The 15,994-nt window shown below is 46.2% G+C and overlaps 1 protein-coding gene across 3 annotated transcripts in view; it reads left to right on the forward strand.

Annotated features, from left to right (window-relative positions):
- Window positions 1–14,499, forward strand: part of ccnk (cyclin K) — a 38,220-nt gene extending 23,721 nt beyond the window's left edge. For all 3 annotated transcript variants that reach the window (XM_072493029.1, XM_072493039.1, XM_072493019.1), the window contains exons 10-11: window positions 3,653–3,727; window positions 11,363–14,499. In XM_072493029.1, coding sequence (XP_072349130.1) covers window positions 3,653–3,727; window positions 11,363–11,949 — 662 coding nt within the window. In that variant the 3' untranslated portion in view covers window positions 11,950–14,499. The remainder of the gene's footprint in view (window positions 1–3,652; window positions 3,728–11,362) is intronic.
- Window positions 14,500–15,994: the final 1,495 nt, after the last annotated feature.

The raw sequence follows: 15,994 nt of genomic DNA on the forward strand, positions 1-15,994 counted from the left end.
CTCCTCCACCTCAATCTGCGCTCCCAGACCTGTCACCTCCTGCTCCTCAACCCTCGGGAACTCCAACTGGTCCAAGAAGTGCATCATTCCCTCTTTCCCATCCGGGGGTTGGGACTTATACAGCCTCTCATAGAATGATTTAAACACCCTCTCTGCCCTCTGTTCCATCCCCGTCCCTAATTCCTCCGATCTCTCTCGCCGCCCCCCCTCTTCCTAAGTTGTTGGGCCAGCAGTCGGCTCGCCTTTTTCCCCATACTCGTATTGTATTCCCTGTGCCTTCCTCCACTGCGTCTCCGCCTTACCCGTGGTCAGCAGGTCAAACTCCGTCTGTAGTCTCCGTCTTTCCCTGTATAACCCTTCATCCGGGGCCTCCGCATATTGCCTATCCACCCTCAGAATCTCCCCTATCAGTCTCTCCCTTTCTTTCCCCTCTTCTTTCCCCTTGTGGGCTCTTATGGAAATCAGCTCCCCCCTAACCACCGCTTTCAGCGCCTCCCATACTACTCCCACCTGGACCTCCATCATCGTTGACCTCTAGGTACCTTTCAATACATCCCCTCACCCTTCCACATACCCACTCATCTGCCAACAGTCCCATGTCTAATCTCCAAAGTGGGCGCTGCTCCTTCTCTCCTAGATCCAGATCCACCCAGTGTGGGGAGTGATCTGAAACGGCTATAGCCGAATAAAATTTCCCATCTCTAGGTCCGGGATGCACCCCAACATACGCTTCATAAAACCCGCGTCATCCCAGTTCGGGGCATATACGTTCACCAGCACCACCGCCTCACCTTGCAATCTGCCACTCACCATCACGTACCTGCCCCCACTGTCCGCCACTATGGTCTTAGCCTCAAACAGTACCTGTTTCCCCACCGGTATTGCCACCCCTCTATTTTTCGCATCTAATCCCGAGTGGAAAACCTGTCCCACCCATCCTTTCCTTAATCTGACCTGATCCGCCACTTTCAGGTGCATCTCTTGAAGCATACCCACATCAGCCTTCAGCCTCTTTAGGTGCGCAATACCCTTGCCCTCTTAATCGGCCCGTTCAACCCTCTCACGTTCCACGTGATCAACCGGGTTGGGGGGCCCTTTTACCCCCCCCCCCATCGTCGACTAACCATCCCCTTTTTTAAACCAGCTCCTCACCCGGGTCCCACGCACCCGTTTGTCCCCCAGACGCCGCCCTCCTGTCCCGACCATCCCATATCAGCTCCCCCTTACCCTCAGCAGCAGCAACCCAGTTAATCCCGCCCCCCCCCCCCCCCCCCCCCCCCAGCTAGATTCCCTTCTAGCTTGATTGCTCCCCCCATATTGCTTCCGGGAGTCAGCAAACTCTGGCTGACCTCGGCTTCCCCCGTTTACCCTTGGCCTTCCTGCGCCCACTTTTCCCTCCACAATTTCCGTAGCACGGGAGAAAGGCCCGCGCTTCCCTCTCTGCCCCGCCCCTAATGGCACAGTTCCCTCTCCCCTTCCCTGTCCCCTTCCCCATGGGTGCCCACCTTTCTTCGTGTATCCCCCCTTCTAAGGGTGGGGGAGAAAAAATTCTCCCGTCCAACATTTTTACAGATAAGCCCTTTACAATTCCTTGCCACCACTTCGCTACTTCTTTCCAAACATCCATTCCTCAAATCTAGTCCAACTTCTCTTCTTGAATAAATGCCCACGCCTCCTCCGCCGTCTCGAAGTAGTGGTGTTTGCCCTGGTGTGTAACCCACAGTCTTGCCGGCTGCAACATTCCAAATTTCACTTTTTTCCTGTGGAGCACCGCCTTGGTCCGATTGAAACTCGCCCTCCTTCTCGCCACCTCCGCACTCTAATCTTGATACACGCGGATCACCGCGTTCTCCCACCTGCCACTCCGTGTCTTCTTAGCCCTTCTCAGGACCATTTCTCTGTCTTTGTAGCGGTGGAACCTCACCACTATTGCTCGCGGTATTTCCCCTGCCTTCGGTCTTCTCACGAGGACCCAGTATGCTCCCTCCACTTCCAGGGGGCCTGTCGGGGCCTCAGCTCCCATTAAAGTATGGAGCATGGTACTCACATACACCCCAACATCCGCTCCCTCTGACCCTTCGGGAAGACCCAAAATCCTTAAATTCTTCCTCCTCGAGCTATTTTCCAGGGCTTCCAGCCTTTCTATACACCTCTTATGTAGTGCCTCGTGCGTCTCCGTCTTCACCACCAAGCCCTGTATCTCGTCTTCATTCTCGGCTGCCTTTGCCTTCACTCCACGGAGCTCCATCTCCTGGGTCATTTGCGTCTCCTTCAATCCCTCAATCGCCAGCAACATCGGCGCCGGCACCTCCTTCTTGAGCTCCTCCACACATCGCCGGAGGAACTCCTGCTGTTCCGGGCCCCATACCATCTGGGCTCCCTCAGCCGCCATCTTGCTACTCCCTTCTCTTCTCTGCCGCTGCTCCAGAGGACCCTCCGCAATCTGGCCACTACTATTGCTTCTTTCCATCCACACCCGGGGGGACTCCTTCCTTTATCGCCTCACACTGAGTTTGGCCGTGAAAAATTTCCGTTGGGGCTCCCGATAAGAGCCCAAACGTCCGTTAAAACGGGAGGTGCCGAAACGTGCGACTCAGCTGGTCATCGCCGCAACCGGAAGTCCAACAAAGATATTCTTATCCTACCACAGATATGCGCATCACTCCCTCCGCGGATGTGGTACTACGTAGCTACACAATATGCGTTCTTTATTCAAACACCTAGGTCAGGTGTTCTGTCCGACAATAGCTTTTCTCTTTGTGTTTCATAGGCATAATTATCATCAGCAATGCGCACTTTTACAAACACTGTCTCCCTCTATTCATGATGGTCCTAATTGTGAGGCTTTCCAGAGTTGTTCCAACCAACCAATAGCAACTTGGATCCCGGTTTGGCCACTTCTGGGACAACATCCAGGTCTTTAGTGTCTCTAAACTATACACACAGCTTTCCAGGTTTTAGACATTTTTTGCCAGCTCACATGTTGCCTTCAGGAGCTCCTGTCTCTGACTTTTTTCTGAAAAAGATTATCTGTATCGCCTCACACAAATTTGGTGTGTACCGCTTTTTCTTTGAAGGTGATCAGCACAAAGATGCAGACACAGTCTCCAGCTCTCCTGCTTGTAGCTCTCCTTTTGTGTCTGCCAGCCAATGGCTTCTGGTCTTAACTTCCTGAAGTTGAGATTTGCCGTGTCATGTACATCCATATTTCTTAACCAAGAAAATTGCAATTTATCCCTTTACAGTTGATGTAAACTATTAAGTCTTTTTCAAATATTTTAAAAAACAATTACAGATTCCACAGACATTTGAAAGAAATTCCAGATTTTCTTGCTGTATTCCTTTTTGGCTTAAACATTGTCACAGTTGTTTGTGCATGAGTGGATTACCTGGCTGTTTCAGAGAACATTTGAGAGTCAATCACACAGTGTGGAGTAAAGTCACGTGTAGGAAGGCTAGCTAGGGGGTAGCAGGTTTCCTTTTGAAGGACTTGAGTGAATAGTTGGATTTTAATTGGGTAGTTTTCATAATTTTATTTTCTGGCACTAGCCCTCAAAATATCAAATTAATTGAATTCATTTCTTTGGGTTTTATATTTCTGTAAGTATCTGAATCCAAATGTATTATCTGTGTGTTTCTCATCTCCCTACAGAGCTACAGCCTCCTAAAATTCCCAAATTGGAAACCCCACATCCAACACTACCACCAACTAGCCATCCGCCTCCAGGTGAGCTTCTGAGTTTTTGTCACGAGATTGTCACACTGATGCTCTGTCAAATTATGCTGTCCTTACAATTCTATTAATTTGTTTTATTAGCCGTATATTGTTTGTTTTATAGTTGTTGAATTGTTCAATGTGATGGTTTGTTCCAAGCTTATTAACCTTCATTCAATGTGTTTTGAAGAGCACTGCTGAGTGGGTTGGTTATGTACAAAGTCCCTTTCACCCTTTGGTGACAGACCATACGAATAAATCCGTTACAGTTCTCATCCAGACAAATCAACCTGGGCCATTTTATATGACCCCTACTTAAAACATTTGAAGTGGCAATTTTTCCTGTTTTACTTTACTACCTTTAACGAGGTATGTGATGTGCTGAGTTTAATGAAAGGTGCTATAGAAATCCAAGTTGTTCCTATCGTGGGACAGTAGCACAGTGGTTATCACTGTTGCTTTGCAGCGCCAGGGTCCCAGGTTCGATTCCTGGCTTGGGTCGCTGTCTGTGTGAAGCCTCTACATTCTCCCTGTGTCTCTGTGGGTTTCCTCCATCTGCTCCGGTTTCCTCCCACAAGTCCCGAAAGAGGTGCTTGTTAGGTGAATTCTCCCTCCGTGTACCTGAATAGGCGCCCTAGTGTGGTGACATGGGGATTTTCACAGTAACTTCATTGAAGCGTTAGTGTAAGCCTACTTGTGACACTGATAAAGATTATTATCATTCGGAAATGGAATTGAACAGCTCAGCCTCTCGGCAATGATTATAAATAATATTCACCTCAATGAGTTAGTACAGCCTTGGTTTATTCCCTTTGAGTCTGATGGATAAAAGTGTTGACCCCCAAATTTCTTTCTCTGTCAGTCTGGCCTCAATAAAAGTTGAGATGGATTCGCACGTAAAAAGAAGTTATTTATTTAGCTTGCAAGCTTGAATCATCTTACAGAAACGTAAGAGACATCCAGCCTCTTACACCCCAGAAAACGACTGAACTAAAAGACAAAGGGATCTCTGCAAAATCAATTCAAATGGTATCAAGTTTCACATACTCGACGGACATAGGTCCGCCTATGTCCCTCCTGACCTGTTCGATCTATTCTGATTGGCTCACTTCCAATCCCTTTCTCTGGCCCCTATCAATGCAGCATCACTCTCATAGACACACCTCTTCCTGCTTTTTCCATGCGGTCTCAAACCCCTTTGTCCCTAACTGCCAGAATCAAAGTGGCTTATTTCTACATACATTAACTAGTAACTCTAAAGTAACTATTTTATATCACATTCGTCATTCCCTCCTTTTATCATTCCATGATAACTGAACTATCCAATCCATAGCTACGGTTCCTCATCTAAAAAGATCCGTCGCTGCATTTCCAATTCCTGTCTTAGCCCCCCTTCATCTGCCTCACTCTCATGGATTTTAACAGTTAAATTTTTTTTTCCGGTGATTGGGGCGGTGATCTGATCTAGTGCACCCCGCATTCTACCCATCACACATTTAAGGATGGCCAGGCCCACAAAGATGCAGCCGATAGCTACCACTAGATACATGGCCATATTTATCAACCAGTCCTTCCATCCTCCAAATCCCCAGTTACCCCAAGAGTCAGGATCCTGCATCCCGTCCAAGTGATCCCATATGCGATCCATAAATTTAGTAATGTTAGCGGTCAAGTCCTGAACACCCATGATACACTTGCCCTGTACTATGGCGCATACCCCACCCTCACGGGCCAGAAGATAGTCAAGAGCATACCGGTTCTGCATTGCAAACAACCGTAGCTGAGACAACTCCTTGGTTATTGCCCCGAGGGCTCCCAAGGTTTACTACCCGGGTTTTCCTCAGTTTGGCCTTTAACTAACTTAAGTGTATCTCCCGGTAACCTACGTTCTAGCTGTACTTCCCTTCTCACACGCCCCGTCCTCTCTCTAGTCCCTTTCTCTTTCTCATGGTCTCTTCCTACACTCTTCTGACAGCCTGATTTTACCTTTATTGTACCACTTTTAACACATCCAAAATCAAATTTACATGTATTCCAAAAACAAGGCAATGTCCATATAATGTTCCCTTCCCATCGCCGGGACCGGTGCAGCTGCTTCATGACTCCTGCATTCTCCTTAACTTTGATGACCTTCCATGAGTCGATACCATGTCCTCGTATATGGGGGCAGCGAAGAACATCACCTTTGCATAGGTGATGTATCCTTGTAGATTGGTTGGGGCTACACAGATACATAATATTCCCCTTTTCCATGTCCATCGCCAATAACACGCCAAGCGAAGTGAGGCCAAATATCAGACAGACGATGCGTAGCCACTCCATCATGCTCCACACCTGTAAAATAGCACTGGAGAAGGGAGGCAGGTTAGTATCCGACCTTTTACAGTAGTGGAGATGGACTCAATTTACAGTGATGTAGGTGGAACCAAGCACTTCGCCCCTCCACTTTAACTGCTGTGGGGGTGGTAAGGAGAACTTGGAAGGGCCCGTCCCATCGCGGCTCCGACCCCTTCCTAGTCCAATTTTTGACCATGACATAACTACCGGGCTGGACTGAAAGTGAGCTAGGTACTGGGGCAATGGCTGGTGAGCCGCACGGACTTGGCCATGGAGTTCCTTGAGCACTTGCGTAAGGGCTAGAACATAGGTGGTCATTTCTTCAGTCATCTGATGAAACTGAACCCATCTGGGAACCTGCAGGCTCCAAGGAGTTCTAAGAGGCCTGCCATAAAGAATCTCGGCGGGAGAGAGCCGGGCTGGTCCCGCAGGTGTAACCCGCAGCTGGAAGAGGGCAACGGGGAGCAACTTAAGCCATGTCAGTCCCGTGTCTGCTCTTAATTTTGCCAATTTAGTTTTGAGGGTCTGATTGTGTCTCTCAACCAACCCGGCCGCCTGCGGTCTGTAAGCACAGTGTAACTGCTGGCGTATGCCCAACTGGGAGCAAAACTCCTTGTTAATTTGTCCAATAAAATGAGGCCCATTATCAGAACTTAACTGAGCTGGTATACCGTACCGGGGAATGATTTCCCTCATCAAGACTTTAACCACAGGAGCAGCTTTACTATAGATAGTCGGATACGCCTCGACCCATCTGCTGAACACATCCACAATGACCAAAACATATTTGTAACATTGACACCTTTCCAACTCAATGTCATCCATTTGGAGCGTCTCAAAGGGACCACTGGGCAACGGGGTTTGCCCCTTCCCACAAGGGATGCCTTTTCCGGTGTTATATTGCTGACAAATCAAACACCGATTACTGATACTTTGGGCCAACCCCTGCATTTTAGGGTGCCACCAAGTGTCCAGCAACAAATCACTAGTCCCTCGAGCCCCACAATCAGTTGCAAAGTGTACACATTCAATGACCCATAAAGCCAGCGCATCAGACATACAAGTCTGATGTGCAGGCGTGGTCCATAAAGAGGAAACAGAATCATATGTACAACCTAACCGTTTCCACATTTGTTTATCACTCTCAGGAGCGTCCTCCTGTAACCTTATGACGTCTTGGATGGTTGGCATTGGCTTGTCAGAAGCAGACATATTCATAGTAGATCGTTTAGTCTGACTTAACATTTTAGGCACCATCACTTGCTGAATTTGTGCGGCTGTGCGCGCTGCACAATCTGCTCGTTCATTACCAACGTCAACTGGGGTTGTACCATTCGTGTGGGCAGCGCATTTAATAACGGAAATCTGCGCGGGCATAAGGAGGGCCTGCAGTAGGTCATTAACTAAACCCCGGTGGGATATTTGACCACACATAATCATGTCAGGTTGTTCTGACGAAATGTCACTCAAATCGCCCCTTATTGTGGTAGTTTCCTGAATCAAGGCTAAACAGTCGTGGCCAGGTGCGTCTTCATGGACAGGGGGACCACTAAGAAAACAGGCTGGATTGATAGTGGTACAGTATTTAAATGTCAGACGTGGATTGTTCAAAAGGTATATCTCATACCTATTCTGACGAGCTGCGGTAAGATGCTGACCATTCGCCCCATATCCCTGGCATGGTACTGGTCATGGACCTGACCTGTAATATGAGGGCTTACCGAAGCTGACTGTGGCCATAAATGTGGTGATATTGTAACAAAATCGGCTGTACCTTCTTTTCCCGTGACTGTGGCTGTAACCTTGACTGGCCATTCGGTCTCAAGTAATGGCCGGTATTTGTCCTCCAACTCCCTGTTTCGTCCAGTTCTGTCATAGGCCAGGGTAACGTGATGCAGTGACTGTTCAACGTCTAACGTCCACCACTGGGGGGGTGATAGAAATATAGCACTGTTGTCTCATCCTCCTCTTCGCTGATCCACCCACCCAAAGTCACCATATTGGAGCTCCTGCTGGTAAACTACCATTTCTGCCGCTTGTTGGGGTCGCAGATCATCCTTTTTCATTACATACTCAGTCTTAACCTTTGTAACTGAGCCTCCTTCTTGGCCTACACCCTCCTTCCAGTAAAATCTGACTGCCCTTGCCATCTGGGAAGGGTCGTTCTCTGTCCAATTCATGTTATTACATTTCACAGCAGTAACCACAGAAGGTGGTAGGCAATGCATTAACATAGCACAGTATTGAGGGGAATTCTGACCATTTTGATACAGCAAATTGCCTGACTGCCCCCGGTAGATTTCATTAAAACGCTCCAGAAATTCCTCTGGCTCGTCAATCTTCCTGGGTTTTAGGTCTAAGATAACAGAAAGATTTATGGGCCTTTGAAATGTGCTATTCAACGCATTCAAGATCTGTGTCCTTCTTTTCTCTATTTGCTCTCTTTTTTTTAAAACTTAAAAATGTTTGAAAATTCAAATTGAATTACTGCAACTTGCAAGCTTAGCTCTGATCTCAACTCAGAACTAAATTTACAATTTGCTTAACACAAACTTGTATAACATTTACAACTTAATTATTTCTTTATCTTAACAATTTTTCTTTTAACAAGTTTTTTTTCTTTTACATACACATAAGTATTAGCAAAATCAACTATCATCTCCAGATTGACACTTTTTAAAATGGTGTCCATGATTTTCTTTAAGTTTCTATTAATCTCCAGATAAAATGAGATAAACCTTATTTCAAGTAAGTAAAACTTAAGATTCTGGCAATTTCAATCAATTGCTTTTGAAAATAATAACTTTTATCAAAGAGGTGGAGAAACCCACTGGTTTCCTTTAATTAATTCAAAACGTAACTTTGCTGGTGTTCACTGACTCAAAGGAAAGGTATCCGATTACACTACGGCTGCTGCTGTTATCTCAAAGCCTGAGTGAGAAGCACTGTCTGTTTTCAACTCCGCCTGCTGCTGTTAACCCTTTGAGAGACTTCTGCTTCAACCAATATGCAGCATTCCTCACAATCTCAACTAGACCTCGGAACTTTACAGTCCAAGGAGACAATTTTAGCTTAATCAACTATATATTTAAAACACTCACACATAGAGTTGAACCATCTTCAGATTTAAAAACAGTTATACTGGACTGAACCTCCATCTATTGAAGCCCCATCAGCCCCTGAACCCATATAATAGACTGAACCTTCATTAATGAAGTCACATCAGCCTCTGAACCCTTATAATAGACTGAACCTTCATTAATGAAGTCACATCAGCCTCTGAACCCATATAATAGACTGAACCTTCATTATTAAAGTCCCATCAGCCCAAAACCCTAACCCAAGCCGAAACAACAATATGAAATCCCATCAATTAAAGTGCTAATCCCCAGACTGACCTGTGATTTCGTCGAGGCGGTCTTTCTGTGCCAACCGCGAGTGACCAGACTAATCAGACGATAAGAAGAGGGGAACAATCAATGCGCGGTTGTTTTCCAGTTCTACATTGAGGGCCCTTTGTTCCCCATCCTCCTGTTCATAATCAGTCTAATTCTGATTTCGCAGTTGGATCAGGATCGCCCAGAGAAATCCCGGTTTTCGGCACCAAATGTTGATCCCCAAATTTCTTTCTCTGTCAGTCTGGCCTCAATAAAAGTTGAGATGGATTCGCACGTAAAAAGAAGTTATTTATTTAGCTTGCAAGCTTGAATCATCTTACAGAAACGTAAGAGACATCCAGCCTCTTACACCCCAGAAAACGACTGAACTAAAAGACAAAGGGATCTCTGCAAAATCAATTCAAATGGTATCAAGTTTCACATACTCGACGGACATAGGTCCGCCTATGTCCCTCCTGACCTGTTCGATCTATTCTGATTGGCTCACTTCCAATCCCTTTCTCTGGCCCCTATCAATGCAGCATCACTCTCATAGACACACCTCTTCCTGCTTTTTCCATGCGGTCTCAAACCCCTTTGTCCCTAACTGCCAGAATCAAAGTGGCTTATTTCTACATACATTAACTAGTAACTCTAAAGTAACTATTTTATATCACATTCGTCAAAAGGGGGGGGGGAAATGTATCTATCATCACATTAGCTGTTTTTCCATTCCAGGTCTCCCATGTTCAGGCAGGGTGGGGAAACCCAGGCGGGTCAGCAGGGTTGGAGAAGGATGGGAGCATGAGCAAGTGAGATGGAAGGGTGTGGTTGGGGAGTGGCTGAATGGGGTGGGAGGGCATGAGTCAGTGAGTAGAGGAGCTGCGTGGGATGGAAGAATGAGTGATGGGAAGCTGATTGGGAATGGGAGGGGGCTGCTTCGGGTGGGAAGGTGTGCGGCGGCTGAGTGTAATGGGGGATCGAGTGGGGATGGGAAGGTGCTACCTGGAATTGAAATTCAATACTTTACTGAGGCATAACCAGTGTCTTATAAAGATTTTGGATAGCTTCCTTGTTTTCTTCTCTGTTTCTTTATTAATAAAGCCTAGGATCAAATCCCTTTTCTTAATGTCCTGTCCCTCTCACATCCTGCAAGTCTCTCTCTTCCTGCAATCCTTTAAAATGGCACCTTTTAGTTCATGGGGCAGCACGGTAGCACAAGAGGATAGCACTGTGGCTTCACAGCGCCAGGGTCCCAGGTTCCATTCCCCCCTGGGTCACTGTCTGTGCTGAGTCTGCACATTCTCCCTGTGTCTGTGTGGGTTTCCTCCGGGTGCTCCAGTTTCGTCCCACAGTCCAAAGATGTACAGGTTAGGTGTAATGGCCATGCTAAATTGCCCTTAGTGTCTAAAAAAGGTTAGGTGTTACTGGGTTAAGTGGGATGGGGCTTAATACAGTTAATACAGTTGGATGTCCTTTGATTTTCTGCAGTATATTCTCTATTTCCAGATGCGTGTGGGGATGGAAGGATGGCATTCTCTACTGCATTTGTGCCTCAATTCAATCAGAATCATAGAATTTACAGTGCAGGATCTGTGATCACATTGACAGATAGTTTTTGCTCTCAACCAATGCTGTCCCACTTGTTAATTGTGCATCAGTTGGTTGTCTAGTTGTTTTCAGGTGGTGGGCGTTAACTGGGGTTGCCTGTACTTCTCTACCTATTCCTTTCTCCCCTCTTCCCACTAACCAAACTCTCGATCTTCATGTTAGAGAAAAATCTCTAGGCCTTCTTTATCATTGCAGTGATGTTTCTGCATGTGTCTGCTGCCTGTTATCTGTCTTCCCCCCCCCCCCCCCCAAACTAGTGCAAAGTCGCTCGGTATTTGTTAAGTACTTGAAGATAAAATTTGTCTTTTTTATTAACTTGCAGAACGCAAACCACCCATAAGTACAGGGACCAACATTATAGAGAGTGAACCACCTTCAACAGGAAACTCCTCTGAAGTGGCAAAAGCCTCCATCCCACCACCTCCTCATCCTCCTACTGTACACCAGCAGCCACCGATTCCCCAACGACCTCCACCCTCTGCTGCCTACATAATGGGAATGTCGACAACAAGCTCCTACATGTCTGGGGAAGGTTTCCAGAGTTTGCAATCTATGATGAAGACTGACGGACCCTCTTATGGAAACATACCATCTTATGGACCGCCGACCCATGTCCCTTATCACCCACACGTTTACCCCAATCCATCCGTGCCGCCTCCCACAAATTATCCACCCAACATCCCCCCTCCTACTCCAGGATATCCTCCGCCGGGATACAATCCTCCTTACTTGCCCCCTCCTCGGATTCCCCCCGCTCACACGGTGCCTCCTCCGCCAGCACTGGGTCTCCCACCAACCAGCTACCCTCCTCCCACAGTTCCGCCTGGGGGGCAACCTCCCGGACCACCACCGCCACCACCAGGCATGCCGCCTGTGGCCGGGCTGACTCGGGGAGGTTGGTTGAGATAATGTATGTTTGGACTTTGGTAATTGGCAAATGGGATTTGGTTTCTCACTGGGATTGGAAAGGCCCTGAAATGAGCCATGAATATGGTTCAGATTGCCTGATTTCCCACATAATTGGTTACAATAATGCAGATGCATATCGTTCAACAGTTGTATACACTTCTATTTCATTTTCTGCCATCTATTCTGAATTTCCTAGATGCAGGTGAGTGAGAAGGAGCTTTGCTTCAGCATAGATGCCTCATCTCCTGTGTTTAGCCAGCTTTCTACCCCTCTCCCTCCCACCGAAATGTACTCCTACAACTTGTTCTCTCGGTTGCTGTTGCCACCAGTTTAAAATGCACCAGTCCGTGAAGCGGCCAGATGGAATTATCTGGCAAATCAGTGACCAGACATTTCTTAATTTGTGTCGCAAGTTTTCCTCCGGGTTACCTCTTCTTGCCAAGTGGTTTTTGGCCCACTAATGTCTCCATTGGAACTTTGTTTACGAAGGGGGGGGCAACCAAATCAGTGGAAGAGGAAAGACTGAATTGGGGGAAGAGTTAACCAGATTTGTATTGTGTTCTGTCCTGGACCTGTCTTTGGCTGTGAAGGCTGTGAATTGAATCTGATTGTACTGACCTCCAGTACAGGTTACCAATCTCCAATAAATAATTTTAACTTGAGAGCAAGTAAGAAAGTTTTTCCAATGTTTTATGTTCTTGCCACTTTTCCAAAGGTAGCAATAGCAGACATCCTGTTGCCTCTTCATAAATTAGCTCAAGCAGTCACTGCTGGAAGACTTGAAGCTATGGAGGGTTATTCCTAAACCTGATGAAATGCACTTCCAAAATGTGGATTTCATCAAAGCTTGTTCAGCAGGACCCAGGGTAAGGAACACTGGCCAACATTATAAACCGCCCTTTTCACGTTTTGGTGTAGGAGACCTCAGAGCAGTTGTTTGTGCTCTTGTCATATCTGAAAACGGCAAAAGTTTAATTCAATGATATAGCGTGAATTGCATGACTTGGTTCCTTACCAATTGCCCGTTGAACTCTTGCGTGCCCAGCTTATCCCAGCTCCTGCTGCAAGATTTAACACCATTGTCACTAAATCCATGTTTAAAGGAAGCAACCACTTGATTTTTTTTTTATTGCTAGGAGTGAGAAGATAGGTTAGGTATGCTGAGCTCGGCGCCAAGGTCCCAGGTTTAATCCTGGCCCTGGGTCACTGTCCTTGTGGAGTTTGCACATTCTCCCCGTGTTTGCATGGGTTTCGCCCCCACAACCCAAAGATGTGCAGAGTAGGTGGATTGGCCACGCTAAATTGCCCCTTAATTGGAAAAAATGAATTGGGTACTCTAAATTTAAAAAAGGTATGCTGAGCTGTGGTGATTCTCGCATCCTTATAATGTTATTTCCCTTCCCACTCGCACCCCCATTTCCAAGCAGAGGTACAGGTGGTTTTCTTCCCCCAGACAATGTCAGTGGCTGTTCTACCGGGGCGGGAGGGGAAGAGGGGGGTCATTATGCCCATATTTGATCCTGGTATCCGCACAATAGGAGTGGCCAGATAAGGAACCAGAGCCCTGGAGGATAAATTTCCATCTCTCTTTCCTTGCTGGCCCTCAGTGCGAGGGAGCTGAGACCAATTCTGGTACCCTGATTGTTGCGCCGGCTGTGACTGACTGATGCAAGCTGCGTGAATGCTGGCCCTACCCAAGAAGCCCATCAGGTTACATTTTTGCCTGTTTTACTCCTAATATGTTTGTTCAAAAACCAGTAGTTTCAGTGTTTTGATTTGTATGGATAAATTTGTTACCCTGGAAAGGTGGAATTGATCTCTGGTTATTGTAATCGATAGTCTCTCACTCTCTCTCTCTCTCTCTCTCTCTCTCTCTCTCTCCCTCTCTCCCTCTCCCTCTCCCTCTCCCTCTCTCTCTCTCTCTCTCTCTCCCTCTCTCTTTCTTCCTCTTCCTCGGGCTACTGCTGCTCCACCTCCGTATTGTCTTTCAGTGGAAGAACCAAACAAAACAAAGCCCGGGGCAATGATCTCTGGCCCCTGGTTTGAGAGAATGACTCTGCGTCACTGCTGCTTTGATCAGACGGACCTTTCTATTTCCTTGGATATGTCTGCTTGTGTTTAAAAAGAAAACTTAATTGTCCATGAACTTTACTAACTTCTCAAAAGTGTGATACGGAGCACATTGATGTATGCTGGTAAAGTGATCGTTGGTTCCAATCGGTCTGAGATTTAAACCGATGATATTCCTGGGTTGAGGTCTCAAGTGGAACGCTCGGACAGTTGGGAATTTCATGCTGGTCTTTGTTGGGGTTTTTTTACGTTTAGTTTAGTTCCCCTCTCTTTCCAGTTGTCTGACGTAACTTGAAAATAAGAATTCCAGGTAATTTACTCTTTCTCTGTAGATTACTTGTCTATAGGTAGAATTAAGTTTATTTTTCCAACAAGTGTCAATGCCTGAATGTAACATATGAGATTGTACTGTGAGCTGGGCATTGACCATAGTATTGTACATTTAGTGGCTATTGTAGCCGAATAAATTTGCTATTGGAACCACTGTGTCCATTTATTGTAGAAAGACCACAGGAGCTGCACGGGAAGCTAATCATAAATTTGAAATAACTAATAATCAGATCCTAGTTAAATAAATTATTGATCTGCACATGGACTGGATGTAACCAATCTGTCAGCAAAGAGAATTACAAGCTGGCGAAGGGTGGGCTCAAACTGACTTCATCTCCCATCGAAATGGAACCGCAAACGGAGGATCTTCCCCTCAAGAACTCTGAATTGATTATTCTTCCAAAATCCGCAGGTTAATTTTGAATTCTCTTTTTCTCTCTTGCTTCCTGTCTTAAAGATGCTGTCTCTTGCTGCATGTTCCAGAAGAACCAGCACCTGCTCACTGTCTTGGCCAAAACGGCACTTGTGTCATTCCAAAGAGTAGGTTTTGGCAGATTCCTGGATCACCTTGCCCATCGATAACGGGTATCTGTCTTGAGATGTTGCTTCTTTCTGGAGATGTCCAGCAGGAATGCTGAGCTGTAAATCCTTTGTGTATACATTAATATCAAAGTACAGTGAGGAAAACCACATGAGAATATGCCCAGGTGATGCAGATCGGTATTTAAAAGACTTGTTGTAACTGGATGACCCAACGAGTTGGGCGCTGGTAACTGGGTTCAAGAGGCATGGGCCTCCAGCAGACAATTGTACCGAATTCTTCATTATTGCTTGTTCCACCATTTGTGACTGAGACATGAAGTGTACATTCAACATTGCTGCCTGTGAAATATGCTTTGTTGTCAGTGCAGGTGCCCTCGTGCGTCTCAACGGAAGGGCAACATTAGATGTTGAAGAATCTATCTTTTGGTGGGGCATCAGCAGGTTTAATCCTTAAACTTGAAGCTCAAGCTTTGAGCCTCTGCGAAGTGAGTAAATAGTCTTTAATAACTCATTTACGGCAACAAGCAGCACCACCCGTCTGTAAGAGGCTGGTGTTTAGTGGGGACAACGTAGTCATTTGGTTTTAGAAGTTTCCTTAATTTTATGGGGTTTTTTTTATTAACTGATATAGTTTTCAGTTGATGACGGGGCAATCCTTTGCAAAACTGCATCTGAAAGCCAGGGTAGTTACTGGAGACTTTTCACTCCTGCTATACAGAAGTGTAAAATGAGGAGGAGGTAATGAATGAACTATATTACATCGAAATGTTTATGTATATACAAATAAACAGAACTTTACAAAGTATGCTGCCAATACGATCACTGACGTGACGGAATCTTCAGCAAACTGATTTGCTTCCCATTTCACTGGAGGATTGGAAAATCACGGGCAGGAATGCTGAAGTGGAAATTATCTTTTTTTTTTAAATTTAGAGTACCCAATACATTTTTTCAATTAAGAGCAATTTAGCGTGGCCAATCCACCTACCCAGCACATCTTTTGGGTTGTGGGAGCAAAACCCATGCAAACACGGGGAGAATGTGCAAATTCCACATGGAAAGTGACCCAGAGCCAGGATCGAACCTGGGACCTCAGCATTGT

The sequence above is a fragment of the Scyliorhinus torazame genome, chromosome 2 (genome assembly GCF_047496885.1).
Source record: "Scyliorhinus torazame isolate Kashiwa2021f chromosome 2, sScyTor2.1, whole genome shotgun sequence".
Taxonomy (NCBI): Eukaryota; Metazoa; Chordata; class Chondrichthyes; order Carcharhiniformes; family Scyliorhinidae; genus Scyliorhinus; species Scyliorhinus torazame.